The sequence below is a fragment of the Brachyhypopomus gauderio genome, chromosome 12 (genome assembly GCF_052324685.1).
Source record: "Brachyhypopomus gauderio isolate BG-103 chromosome 12, BGAUD_0.2, whole genome shotgun sequence".
Lineage (NCBI taxonomy): Eukaryota > Metazoa > Chordata > Actinopteri > Gymnotiformes > Hypopomidae > Brachyhypopomus > Brachyhypopomus gauderio.
Window position 1 is genome coordinate 23596001 of NC_135222.1, and position 14555 is coordinate 23610555.

Genomic DNA, 14555 nt, shown 5'->3' on the forward strand with positions numbered 1-14555 from the left:
CAGCGGGGCAGTGCAGAGTATCGTGGTGGGTAAAGTTTGGCCATAAAGCTGCTTCGTAAAAACGAACTGTAATTCTTGTTGTATGAGGGGAGGCTTTTCATTAACAGTCCAGATCCCACATTTTAAAACAGAAGCTCTTAAAAAGTCTTTTAAACAGCAGGCCACTTGGCACACCTAAACCACACCTAAACTGTTTGATGTGGCTTTTACATTTGCAAACATTTTCAAGTCCTTTTCTGTGTAGATGCCTTTGTGTGTGTGTCTCCATCTGAGCGTGGAGATCAGAGGAAGCATCTCCGTCTGTTGTGACATGTTCCTCACTGTTGTGTATGTGTGTGTGTGTGTGTGTGTGTGTGTGTGTGTGTGTGTGTGTGTGTGTGTGTGTGTGTGTGTGTGTGTGTGTGTGTGTGTGTGTGATCTCATGTAGCCGTGCGGGAAGGGGCCTCGGCTCCCAGAGGTGTACTGTGTCATCAGCAGACTGGGCTGTTTCGACCTGTTCTCCAAGGTGAGATCACACGTGCTCTGCTGTCCCTGTCTGTTGTCCATATTTGCTGTCTCTCTCTGCTGTCCATCTTTGCTGTCCCTGTCTCTTGTCCTTCTCTGTTGTCCCTGTATGCTAGCCGGCCGTCTGGTTCTGCTCCACTGCATAACCACTGCATTTATCCTTTTTGCACTATAATTTGTCTTAATCCTGCCCTATAATTTTTCTTAATCCTGCCCTATAATTTCTCTTAATCTTGCTCTGACCCCCATCGGTCATCCCCCTGAAATTATTTCCTCCTTTTCCATCTTATTCTTGAGTTCTTTGTGTTCATTATCTGTTTATTCATCTGTTTATTCATGAATCCACTCATCACCCCGTCTCTGACTGTGTAGGGAGTTGTAGGCAAGTAGAAATATAAAGAGACAAGAAGCTGACTGCAGTGTAGTTATTGCAGTGCTGAATGTTAAACGGCAAACATGTTCAGTAAAATGGAAAATGTTTGAGTGATTCATTATGAGCCACTTTTGTTGAGCATTGAACATACAGCATGGATGTAAAACAGAGCTGTGTAGGCCTCTAGTCCAGATACGTAAACCCATGTCCTAAGCTGAAGATACACAGATGCGCAGAACTAGTGGTCGTGCCCTGTCCCGTAATCCACAGCGTATGTCTCCAGACTGAGGGTCTCCTGACATGAATGTGCTACCTCGCAGATCCTGGACGAGGTGGAGAGACGGAGGGAGATCTCAGCAGCTCTGGTCTACCCTTTCATGCGAGGCTTGATGGAATCTCCGTTTCCAGCTCCTGGCAAGACCATCAAAGTCAAGACCTTCCTGCCTGGAGCAGGAAATGAGGTGTGATGGCTCGTCTACCCACTATAGCTGCATCGTCCTGTATCTCCTCAATTAAAATTATAGAAAAATTATAATTATAAAAAAAATGTTTTATTACTCTTAAATATCCAATAAGGGTTGATTCTCTAGTGGGGTCAGTAGGGCTAATCTGATCTGCATTGCAGTAGAATGTAGAGGATGTCAGTTTGATCTTTTATTTAGCATTGTGCTCATTCTGCAGGTGATTGAGTTGAGGAGACCCATGGACTCCAGACTGGAACATGTTGATTTTGAAAGTCTCTTCAGTTGTCTGAGTGTGAGGCAGGTGGTGCGTGTCTTTGCTTCTCTTCTGCTGGAGCGAAGGGTCATCTTTGTGGCAGATAAACTCAGGTAAGACCCTGGGGGTGACCTTGTGACCTGGGGGTAGCCTTGTGACCTTACCACTGGCTTTAACTTTAAGCATAAATCTTTTAATGTTGATTAAATTAATGGATTTTCTTTTTAAAGTAAGATCTGTAAGATCTAGGGAAAACATTATACTCATCAATGATGAAAGAGATCATCAATCATCATCATTCATCAATGAGATGAATGAAATACCAACCACAGCATCAGTAGTGTAACTGGCTGGGATTGTCCAAACTGGCCAAGTGTACAGCTGCATTACAGCCATGTTACAGCCACGTTACAGCCCTGTTACAGCCTTGTTACAGCCTCATTACAGCAACTATACAGGCTCGTTACAGCCCTGTTACAGCCTCATAACAACACTGTTACAGCCTCATTACAGCACTGTTACAGCCCTGTTACAGCCTGGTTACAGCACCGTTACAGCCCCATTACATCCCTGTTACTGCCCTGTTACAGCACCGTTACAGCCCCATTACAGCACTGTTACAGCCCCGTTACAGCCCTGTTACAGCCTCATTACAGCCTCGTTACAGTACTGTTACAGCACTGTTACAGCCTCATTACAGCACCGTTACAGCCCAGTTAAAGCCTCATTATATCCCATTATTGCCTCATTACAGCCCCATTAAAGCCCTGTTACAGCTCCGGTACAGCCCTGTTGCAGCCTCGTTACAGCCCCATTCCGGCCTCATTAAAGCCCTGTTACAGCTCCATTACAGTACCGTTACAACTGTCCAGCCAGGACCTCTGTCTAATAGACAGACTCTAATAGATAGACACACTCTCTGTTATGGTTGGCACACTGGCTGCTCTGTAAGCCACTGCTAAACTAATCAAAGGAGGCATCTCTGAACCACACCCGCCACTGCCCCGTGACGACCGGGCCATGCTCCCAGCCCTCCAACCAGCCTGTGGAAGCAGAGCAGAGCTCATCCCGGGCAGGTCCCCTGACACTGGGCAGGGTCTCTTTAAACGTACCGCAGGGCCTCCAGGGGACCTTCTGTTCACCACCCCCCCAAGTGGAGGCGCTCAGTCACGGAACCCTGTGCTCTGGCTGTGAGGGTCATTAGAGAGAAGGTTATTTGTGAAAGGCTAATCTCCACAAATCAGAACCTAGTTTAAACAAACGCCAGTGGGGAGGGGGTCTGGAGCAGGCTGTGACTGTGAGGGGAAGGAATGTACTTCCTGTGTGTGTGTGTGTGTGTGTGTGTGTGTGTGTGTGTGTGTGCGTGCGTGTGTGGATGCGCATGCGTTTGCGTGTGTGTGTGTGGTGGGGAGCTTCTGATCTGTGATCTTGGTCACTGGTTGACTAATGGTCACATTCACCACATCAGGACATGCTTGTTCAAATTAGTTTACAGGGAACCGATGACCCCAGTCGACAGTACACAGTTTATACAGATTACCAGAAATGTCTATAAATAAATAAATGACCATAGAGTGCAGAACTTTGATACAGCCCTGTAGAGTGACCTGTACTGTAGAGTGACCTGTAGAGTGACCTGTACTGTATAGTGGCCTGTAGAGTGACCTGTACTGTAGAGTGACCTGCACTGTAGAGTGGCCTGTAGAGTGACCTGCACTGTAAAGTGACCTGTACTATAGAGTGACCTGTAGAGTGACCTGTACTGTAGAGTGGCCTGTAGAGTGACCTGCACTGTAGAGTGACCTGTACTATAGAGTGACCTGTAGAGTGGCCTGCACTGTAGAGTGACCTGCACTGTAGAGTGACCTGTAGAGTGACCTGTACTGTAGAGTGACCTGCACTGTAGAGTGACCTGTACTATAGAGTGACCTGTAGATTGGCCTGCACTGTAGAGTGACCTGCACTGTAGAGTGACCTGTACTGTAGAGTGACCTGTAGGGTGACCTGCACTGTAGAGTGACCTGTACTGTAGAGTGACCTGTAGAGTTACCTGCACTGTAGAATGACCTGCACTGTAGAGTGACCTGTAGAGTGACCTGTACTGTAGAGTGACCTGTAGAGTGGCCTGTACTGTAGGTCACATGCTGGCGGGTGTTAGACACCCAGCGTTGCGCCATTTCCACCTGTTATATATGGTACTATAGTTTACGTCAATCACTCCATTCTCTCATAAATATTTAAAATGGCAAAACACTACAGTCAGTTCACATGTGGTCAGAGAAACATCCTCCTACTCTACATGTGGCATTTTCAGCTCTCTGTCTTTCAGCTCACATCCTTTAGCATAACAGCTGGAGCTCTAAGTCAATTAAACTGTGACTGCCACCAGTGTTGGGAACGTTACTTTAAAAAAGTAATTAGTTATAGTTACTCACTACTTGTTCAAAAAAGTAACTGAGTTAGTAACTGAATTACTCTATAATAAAAGTAACTCGTTACCAGGGAAAGTAACTATTTGCGTTACAATTAAAAAAAAGGTTATATGCCAATTAATTAAGTTTTTTTTTTAAAGCAGTTTTCACAGTCAGTTGAAATGAGTAGATCAGAAAATTGTTTAACTTTTGATATTTATTGCACATCCACAGACCAGTGCAAGATAAAATCCTTTAAAATCCCAAATCTTTGTAAAAAAAAAAAAAAAAAAAGCAAAAGTAAACAGTTACACTATAGGTATAAAGTGCATTTACATCTATGAAATTAAATTAAATTCTCTCAACCTGAGACAACTGGTTTGTTTACAATAGAAGTAAACTTAACAATAAAACCTCTATTCTTAATTAAATAAATCAAATACCCAGTCTGGTAGACATTCAGGAACTTCAAGTATTTTCTTAAATAATGTTTATATCGCTTTGAAAATGCTAAATTTTCTTCGGCTTGCACCTGACGCCATTTTGGCCTCTTCTCCATTTGTGTCGTGTCACTCGTGTGCTTCGGCGCGCATGTAAAAACACTGGCTCTGATTGGCTATCATAACGCTGCCTTAGCCAATCGCTTACTGACTTGTTAAGTTAAACAGGTGTTACACTGAGAACTGTGACCTATCGAGATCTGTTACTCCTCACTAGCCTGGGCAGTGGTCCGCTCGGATTACTGTTAGTATATCAATATATAGTAACGCACCGCTTTTAATGACCAGTAACGTCAACGGCGTTGTAACGACAGGAAAAGTAACTAAATATATTATCCCGTTACAAATGACAAAATGACGACGTTAAAAATAACTTTAAAAGTGTTGTTATTCGCAACACTGACTGCCACCATCACCTACCCTTCAGAACAAAACAGTACACAGGTAGGGTGTGTACACAGGTAGGTCTGTACACACACAGGTCTGTACACAGGTAGGATATGTACACAGGTAGGTCTGTACACAGGTAGGGTGTGTACACAGGTCGGGTGTGTACAAAGGTAGGTCTGTACATAGGTAGGGTGTGTACACAGGTTGATCTGTACATAGGTAGGGTGTGTACAAAGGTAGGTCTGTACACAGGTAGGGTGTGTACACAGGTAGAGTGTGTACACAGGTAGGTCTGTACACAGGTAGGGTGTGTACAAAGGTAGATCTGTACACAGGGAGTGTGTGTACACAGGTAGGGTGTGTACAAAGGTTGTGTACACAGGTAGGTCTGTACATAGGTAGGGTGTGTACACAGGTAGGTCTGTACACAGGTAGGGTGTGTACACAGGTAGGTCTGTACACAGGGAGTGTGTGTACACAGGTAGGGTGTGTACAAAGATTGTGTACACAGGTAGGTCTGTACACAGGTAGGGTGTGCACACAGGTAGGTCTGTACACAAGTAGGGTGTGTACACATGTAGGATGTGTACACAGGTAGGTCTGTACATAGGCAGGGTGTGTACAAAGGTAGGTCTGTACACAGGTAGTGTCTGTATACAGGTAGGGTGTGTACAAAGGTAGGTCTGTACACAGGTAGTGTGTGTACACATGTAGGGTGTGTACAAAGGTTGTGTACACAGGTAGGTCTGTACACAGATAGGGTGTGCGCACAGGTAGGTCTGTACACAAGTTGGGTGTGTACACAGACAGGGTGTGTACACAGGTAGGTCTGTCCTTCTCTGCTCCTATGAAGCCTCAGTGAACCTACAGCTGTTACTACTGCTCTGTGTCAGCTGTGCTCAGAGCATGCACTGGTGAGACAGACCAGCCGGGTGATGCCTGTTAACACAGGGAGTCTGTGCTGCGGTCTGTTGTAGACCTTCCTCTACACACCACTCTCTCTCCACTCTCACCTCACATCTCCCTGTTAGACCACAGGAAAGGGTTAAGCTCTGGTGTGCTGGCTCGAATAGTTCTGCCTGTTCTGTGTTTAGACACTTTCCCTGACTCAGGGTCAGTGCCAGGGGCAGACGGTGGGTAACGATGGTTGCATTTTCTTGGGTATATTGTGTTCGGCTGGAGTGCAGAGGACCGTCCATGGATGGTCTGGATTACAGTGTGGATGAAGCTTCAGTGGGAAACCCAGAGGGGCCCCTAGAACCACATGGAACACAGAACTAGTGCACATGGATTTGTGTTTTTTTTAGCACTGACAAACCATCCGGTGCTGGAGGGGTAAAAAAGGTTTCAGTTCATAATTCATACACACTGACCTTATAATGTTACTTTACTGTTCTCTGTACTGGCCCGAAAAAGTCACAAAAGTTTGTGTAGACCTGACCTAATGTGTAACCGAATGTGTACGTATGACCTAATATGTATAGAAGTGAGTGTGTGTGTGTGTGTGTGTGTGTGTGTGTGTGTGTGTGTGTGTGTGTGTGTGTGTGTGTGTGTAAATGAGAGGAGGTGTGTGTGAGGGCTGCAGTGATGATGACACTTACAGGGCTGTTTAGGTTTAAGCTGTGAGGTTTGCAATGTCGAGTTCATGCCTGTAGTGAGACTTTTAACAAGCCCTCTTCACTTCCTGTTCTAACATGCCAGCGATGGGTGTGAAGTTATGACTTCTTTATCCACATTTCACCAGCTATGAAATGTAATGTTTTGGTTTGACTAAAGGTTTTAGTTAAATGACTAATAAACTGTGGTTAGTTTGTAAGTAAGGAGGCACACCTGCAAACACCCACACACACACACACACACACTTTTGAGCTTTGCTGTAATATTGTAACTGTAGACGAGCATTATCTGGTGTGTGATCTTTCTGTTCAGAGTCGATCACTACTGTCTGCGCTCTGTGCTGTGGTACACGGCCAGATCTGCTTTGGTTCTGTTGGGCTGTATTTGTATCTGAGGGTGTGGATGGCATGGATGAGGGTGTGATTGTGGGTGTGGATGAGGGTGTGGTTGTGGGTGTCGGTGTGGGCATAGATGAGGGTGTCGGTGTGGCAGTTCTGTTGTTCTTTTCTCCATAAAAACCTCAGAACTTAACAGAATAGATGAACTCTGACCTTGTCTAGGACTCTTGAACTCTTCTGTGTTTTAAGGTCAAGAGCAGGTCAATTTCAGTTGATAAGCACCTGAGCTGGAGAGTGTGAGGAGTCTGGAGAATGTTCCACACAGGAACACAGGTTACAGGAGGTTACAAGTGTGGCCAGAGACATTCGCCATCCAGCTAGTAGTGAACAGCAGTGTTCCTAACCTTCTGTGAATGTTACATTAACATGATTATTCATAATTCAGACACAGAGCCCTGAGGACATTTTTATCCTTACAGTTGTTTTGAACCTCAGACTGGATACCTTTTATGTGCCCTGTGGAAATACTATTTAATTTAGTTTTTCTTTTGAAACATAGTTCCACAAAAATGCCACATCGCAAAATTGATTTAAAATACTCTGAAATGTGCAAAAAATAATTATTGAGGAAACTGTGTATGTGTCCACGGCCATGACAACCGAGACTCTGAGCTGAGACTCTTGAGCTGAGACTCTTGAGCTGAGACTCTTGAGCTGAGACTGCTCTCACACAGGTCCTCAGCGGGGAATAAGAGTGGATGATTAAACTGCCTTCTCGCTGTCTGACACTGGATCTTCTCTCACATATTCATTGCATTCTGAAGCAATCACAGATTCCGCTGTCAAAGCCACGCCAAGACAAACAGGATCCTCTGGGTTTCCATGTTGTATTTCCAGACTGCTGTCCATAACTGGGTTGTGTGTTATGTGTGAGTGTGTGAGTTTGTTTTGCGTCTGGGCCATGTGATTGGAGTGTGTGTTTTGAATCTCTCTGCCGCACTGTGTGTGTGTGTGTGTGTGTGTGTGTGTGTGTGTGTGCAGCACCCTGTCGAGCTGTGTTCATGCCATGGTGGCCCTGCTCTACCCGTTCTCGTGGCAGCACACCTTCATCCCCGTGCTGCCGGCCTCTATGGTGGACATGGTCTGCTGTCCAACGCCCTTCCTGGTGGGAATCCTGTCCAGCTCCCTGTCCAAGCTGAAGGACCTGCCGGTGGAGGAGGTAATGGCGACGCCTACTCTCGCACGTTCACGCCCACCTTCCGCTCACGTGAAGCACCGTCATCAACTGTCTTACGAAGTGTCTCCCTACGTGGATTAGAAAGGGGACGCGTCCACTCCGTCCTGGCTGTGGCCTATCGCGTGATCTGTAGAGCTCACAGGGCTATAGTAATGACTCGTGTCCACTGGGATTGGGCGTGCTGAGAAAACCACCCCTCCATCTGGGAGACTCTCCACCAACCAGCTGCTGAAGCCACAACAGATAACGCAGGTGCTCTGGAGAGCAGTTGCTTCTTCTACTCTATTGCTCATCAGATCCTTAATTGCACGAAGACTCGTAGAACACAGAATGTGCTGTAACCACCCTCGTGTGTTCCTGCTCGCTTTCACACGCACACGTCCTAACATGTTGTTTTGCTTGACAGTTTGTGTAAGGAAATTCTCACCAGCCGTGATTCAGTGAGCGTTTTTTCCTGGTAACGTTTTTGAGCTCCACTGAACCTGGAGGCATAGACAGCTTTAAGATCTTAGTGCTGTCGTCTTTTTGAACTGTGACCTCTGAAATTATCCTCAGATATGATGGACACTCAGGCCAGATTCATCACTCCAAGATAGGTCAGATCCATCATTCCCAGATAGGACAGATTCATCATTACCCTCAGGTCAGATTCATCACTCCCAGACAGTCCTGATTCATCATTACTCTTAGGCCAGATTCATCATTCCCAGATTGCAGGAAGCATGAAAGGAAGCATCTGGCTGTTTTTAAACTGTTCCCAGCTTGGGCTCAGCTTGGGCTCAGCTTGGGCTCATACTGGGCTCATACTGGGCTCATACTGGGCTCATACTGGGCTCATACTGGATTCTCCTGGCTGGTTGTTTCCTTCTCCCTCGCACTGCCCTACAGGCTTTGCCAATGTGCATTTCCTTCTGGGCTTTTCACACTTTCTGAAAGGCCAACAGAAGGCTTGGGCACGTGGTCACACTGCTCAGCTACGAGTGCCCCCTGATGTCTGTTAGCGCTGACCCTCTGCTGTGCCCCCTGATGTCTGTTAGCACTGACCCTCTGCGGTGCCCCCTGATGTCTGTTAGCGCTGACCCTCTGCGGTGCCCCCTGATGTCTGTTAGCGCTGACCCTCTGCTGTGCCCCCTGATGTCTGTTAGCGCTGACCCTCTGCGGTGCCCCCTGATGTCTGTTAGCGCTGACCCTCTGCGGTGCCCCCTGATGTCTGTTAGCGCTGACCCTCTGCGGTGCCCCCTGATGTCTGTTAGCGCTGACCCTCTGCTGTGCCCCCTGATGTCTGTTAGCGCTGACCCTCTGCGGTGCCCCCTGATGTCTGTTAGCGCTGACCCTCTGCTGTGCCCCCTGATGTCTGTTAGCGCTGACCCTCTGCGGTGACCCCTGATGTCTGTTAGCGCTGACCCTCTGCTGTGCCCCCTGATGTCTGTTAGCGCTGACCCTCTGCTGTGCCCCCTGATGTCTGTTAGCGCTGACCCTCTGCTGTGCCCCCTGATGTCTGTTAGCGCTGACCCTCTGCTGTGCCCCCTGATGTCTGTTAGCGCTGACCCTCTGCTGTGCCCCCTGATGTCTGTTAGCGCTGACCCTCTGCGGTGCCCCCTGATGTCTGTTAGCGCTGACCCTCTGCTGTGCCCCCTGATGTCTGTTAGCGCTGACCCTCTGCTGTGCCCCCTGATGTCTGTTAGCGCTGACCCTCTGCTGTGCCCCCTGATGTCTGTTAGCGCTGACCCTCTGCGGTGACCCCTGATGTCTGTTAGCGCTGACCCTCTGCTGTGCCCCCTGATGTCTGTTAGCGCTGACCCTCTGCTGTGCCCCCTGATGTCTGTTAGCGCTGACCCTCTGCTGTATCCCCTGATGTCTGTTAGCGCTGACCCTCTGCGGTGACCACACACACGCGAGCAGAACTTGGTTGTCATTTTTAACACTGCAGTTTTAATTAGCTGTCAGGTGCCATCTGTTACCCATCTGCATCTGGCGACTGTTCCAAATGCAGTGTGATTAAAACAGAAAGCCGTGCTTGTGTGTGAAACTGCAGCGCTAACCACTCCTGTGTCATTTCAGGCTTTGATGGTTGATCTAGGAACAGATCGCTTCATCAGACAGGTACAGTCATCAGCATACTCACAAAAAAACCCTTCACTAATTTTACTGAAAGAAGACAGACTATGGCTCATTCTCTCACACACACATTAACATCACTCTTGCTAACCAGCTGTGGTTACGGGAGCCACACCTGTCTGCTCTTTGCTTACCAGGGCATGTTATTTTGATCATTGCACTTTGTACTTTAAGTGAACTGGTCCTTTAAGAGTGAGGAACCCAGTTAGGAAGAGTGTGCGCACACACATGCTGCTACTAACCGTCAGTGATTGTACAGATGGACGACGAGGCATCTCTCCTGCCACGCAAACTGCAGTGTGCTCTGGAGCAGGCCCTGGATCAGAGGAACCACATCACCAACCAGGACTCGGACAGCGAATCAGACGAAGGTACACACACTGACACTGCACAGCTAGCATCTGGTTGGCTGCTGGCTGCTAGCTCTAACCAATGGGGCGGAGCGATGATGGAATGACACGGTTGCTGTCTCCTTATTCCCCTGTGTGGAGGTCCATCTTAAAGACCCACATTACTGATTCTGATCCAGAGCAAACAGCATGTGTGTCAGATACAGTACAGTACATTCAATCAGATGTCTCACGTTTTATAGCACTTCTTTTTGGTTTGTATGTTTAAACACTCTTGGTTCAGGGTGGATGTATATTTAAGGGTGTTCTGGCCCGAACTAATGCTTTTTGAGTACTTCTGAACAGGGGTGACTGATAAATGCCAAAAATGTAAACTAAGTGTTTTTATAGTGTTTAATGTTGGTGCACAATGTGCAGCTGTTAATCTCTGTTTTTACTGGTGAGTGTTGGATGTGTGTGGATGTGTGTGGATGTGTGTGGATGTGTGTGGATGTACGTGGATGTACGTGGATGTGTGTGGATGTGTGTGGATGTACGTGGATGTACGTGGATGTGTGTGGATGTACGTGGATGTGTGTGGATGTGTGTGGATGTGTGTGGATGTACGTGGATGTACGTGGATGTGTGTGGATGTACGTGGATGTGTGTGGATGTGTGTGGATATACGTGGATGTGTGTGGATGTACGTGGATGTGTGTGGATGTACGTGGATGTACGTGGATGTGTGTGGATGTGTGTGGATGTACGTGGATGTGTGTGGATGTACGTGGATGTGTGTGGATGTGTGTGGATGTGTGTGGATGTACGTGGATGTGTGTGGATGTACGTGGATGTGTGTGGCTGTGTGTGGATGTGTGTGGATGTACGTGGATGTGTGTGGATGTACGTGGATGTGTGTGGATGTGTGTGGATGTGTGTGGATGTACGTGGATGTGTGTGGATGTACGTGGATGTGTGTGGCTGTGTGTGGCTGTGTGTGGATGTGTGTGGATGTACGTGGATGTGTGTGGATGTGTGTGGATGTGTGTGGATGTGTGTGGATGTATGTGGATGTACGTGGATGTGTGTGGATGTGTGTGGATGTATGTGGATGTACGTGGATGTGTGTGGATGTGTATGGCTGTGTGTGGATGTGTGTGGATGTGTGTGGATGTGTGTGGATGTACGTGGATGTGTGTGGATGTGTGTGGATGTGTGTGGATGTACGTGGATGTGTGTGGATGTGTGTGGATGTGTGTGGATGTGTGTGGATGTGAGTGGCTGTGTGTGGATGTATGTGGATGTACGTGGATGTGTGTGGATGTGTGTGGATGTGTGTGGATGTACGTGGATGTGTGTGGATGTACGTGGATGTGTGTGGATGTGTGGCTGTGAGTGGATGTGTGTGGATGTGTGTGGATGTGTGTGGATGTGTGTGGATGTACGTTGATGTGTGTCGATGTGTGTGGATGTGTGTGGCTGTGTGTGGATGTGTGTGGATGTGTGTGGACGTACGTGGATGTGTGTGGATGTGTGTGGATGTATGTGGATGTACGTGGATGTGTGTGGATGTGTGGCTGTGAGTGGCTGTGTGTGGATGTACGTGGATGTGTGTGGATGTGTGTGGATGTGTGTGGATGTGAGTGGATGTATGTGGATGTACGTTGATGTGTGTGGATGTGTGTGGATGTGTGTGGATGTGTGTGGCTGTGTGTGGATGTGTGTGGATGTGTGTGGATGTACGTGGATGTGTGTGGATGTGTGTGGATGTGTGTGGATGTGTGGATGTACGTAGATGTGTGTGGATGTGTGGATGTACGTGGATGTGTGTGGATGTGTGTGGCTGTGTGTGGATGTGTGGATGTACGTGGATGTGTGTGGATGTGTGTGGCTGTGTGTGGATGTACGTGGATGTGTGTGGATGTGTGGCTGTGTGTGGCTGTGTGTGGCTGTGTGTGGATGTATGTGGATGTGTGTGGATGTGTGTGGATGTACGTGGATGTGTGTGGCTGATGTGGCTGATGTGATGTGGATGTACGTGGATGTGTGTGGATGTGTGTGGCTGTGTGTGGATGTGTGGCTGTGTGTGGCTGTGTGTGGCTGTGTGTGGATGTATGTGGATGTGTGTGGATGTGTGTGGATGTACGTGGATGTGTGTGGCTGTGTGTGGATATACGTGGATGTGTGTGGCTGTGTGTGGATGTGTGTGGATGTGTGTGTATGTATGTGGATGTGTGTGGCTGTGTGTGGATGTACGTGGATGTGTGTGGCTGTGTGTGGATGTGTGTGGATGTGTGTGTATGTATGTGGATGTGTGTGGATGTGTGTGGATGTACGTGGATGTACGTGGATGTGTGTGGATGTACGTGGATGTGTGTGGATGTGTGTGGATGTGTGGCTGTGTGTGTATGTGTGGTTGTGCGTAGCTGTGCGTAAAGCTGCTTCACATGCAGGAATGTGATCTTTCCACAGAGTGCAGCTCCTTGAGCAGCGTGGTGTCGGAGGCCTTCATACGCTTCTTTCTGGAGACCATGGGCCACTACTCCTTGTTCCTGACGCAGGGCGTGAGAGGGGAGAGAGTCTTCCAGCGAGAGCCCTTTCGCAAGTCTGTGGCCTCTAAGAGTATCCGCCGCTTCCTGGGGGTCTTCATGGAGTCTCAGATGTTCGCCGGCTTCATCCAGGACCGAGAGCTGAGGAAGTGCAGGGCCAAAGGTAACCGGCATTATGGGTCAGGAACAAGCATTATGGGTCAGGAACAAGCATTATGGGTCAGGAACGGGCATTATGGGTGAGGAACAGGCATTATGGGTGAGGAGAAGTGGATCGATGGCCTCTGAGACACACGAGGACCTGTAGGCTGCTGTGTAAATCTCAGCCCCTGTGAATGTGGGTCATGTGAATGAGAGGCAAACTGGCAGAGCAAAGAGTTCAAAACCAGCTCTATGCTGCCCTCTGTTGTTGATGTTGTTGCATGTGCACCAGTGACTTCAAATCAGAACCAGTGTGGTCGGTGTCGTTGCAGGTCTGTTTGAGCAGAGAGTGGAGCAGTACCTAGATGAGCTACCAGACACAGAGCAGAGTGCAGTCAACAAGTTTCTCAAAGGACTTGGTGAGTTTGGCAGTTATGTTAATTAGGGCCCCTCTTAATTGTTATTAATAGCGTGTAACTGGTCTCAAGCTGCACACTTTAGTTTAGTCAAGTGTTGCATTATAGAATACTGGGAAAGTATTTGATGAGCAATCCCTCCTGTTCAAATACGCTGTATTAATGCAGCATACATCATTAGTAAAAACGGAGAATAAATGAGACTAAATGGGTTTTTGATCTTTCTTTTTCAGGGAATAAAATGAAGTTTCTCCATAAAAAGAACTGATGGAATGTGTCAGGGAGACATTTGTCTGTCCCTCTGAGGCCAATTACCACATCTGAAGACATAACACAATTTGGTTTAAATGACTCCAGCAGCCTACTGTACATATTTATACAAGCAATTCTGATGCTCCTGTGTGCCTGTGTTACTGTGTTTCCTGGTATGCCTGAGAATTGTATGCCTTGTATGCCTGAGAATAACACCATACTGGTACGGAGTGGATTAGTGGTTATACTGGTACAGTTCAACAGCAGAGCCACCATCTGTGAAGTGCATGTGGTCAGGTGAATAGATGGAGTTTAATGTGAGGTTCCTGTACAGTTCCTGTGTAGTATTTAACACTAGCGGTGGCTCAGTGCATTGCGTTTTGTACATGTATTAACACTTGAAGAATATAAATGCCATACTTGCAATGCTTTGTAAAAAAAATACCAATAAAGCTTTTCATATTATTCCTGGACACACTGTCTCATGAGAGAGCCTCTTCTCACCGTCACCCTTCTAATGACCAGAGACCCGTGTACGTTGCCTTTGGCCAACACATAGGGAAAAAGCACCTGTGTGGAGCTCCAGAGATATGAGTGAAGGATGCTAGGGGCTTCAGAACCTGTAGTAGAGGGACTAGGGGCTTCAGAACCTGTAGTAGTCTG

The 14555-nt window shown here is 47.5% G+C and overlaps 1 protein-coding gene across 4 annotated transcripts in view; it reads left to right on the plus strand.

Annotated features, from left to right (window-relative positions):
• Window positions 1–14365, plus strand: part of dennd2b (DENN domain containing 2B) — a 49956-nt gene extending 35591 nt beyond the window's left edge. For all 4 annotated transcript variants that reach the window (XM_077023950.1, XM_077023952.1, XM_077023949.1 and 1 more), the window contains 9 exons: window positions 428–505; window positions 1198–1338; window positions 1559–1707; window positions 7892–8069; window positions 10149–10190; window positions 10465–10576; window positions 13007–13246; window positions 13557–13643; window positions 13874–14365. In XM_077023950.1, coding sequence (XP_076880065.1) covers window positions 428–505; window positions 1198–1338; window positions 1559–1707; window positions 7892–8069; window positions 10149–10190; window positions 10465–10576; window positions 13007–13246; window positions 13557–13643; window positions 13874–13908 — 1062 coding nt within the window. In that variant the 3' untranslated portion in view covers window positions 13909–14365. The remainder of the gene's footprint in view (window positions 1–427; window positions 506–1197; window positions 1339–1558; window positions 1708–7891; window positions 8070–10148; window positions 10191–10464; window positions 10577–13006; window positions 13247–13556; window positions 13644–13873) is intronic.
• The last annotated feature ends 190 nt before the right edge of the window (window positions 14366–14555 follow it).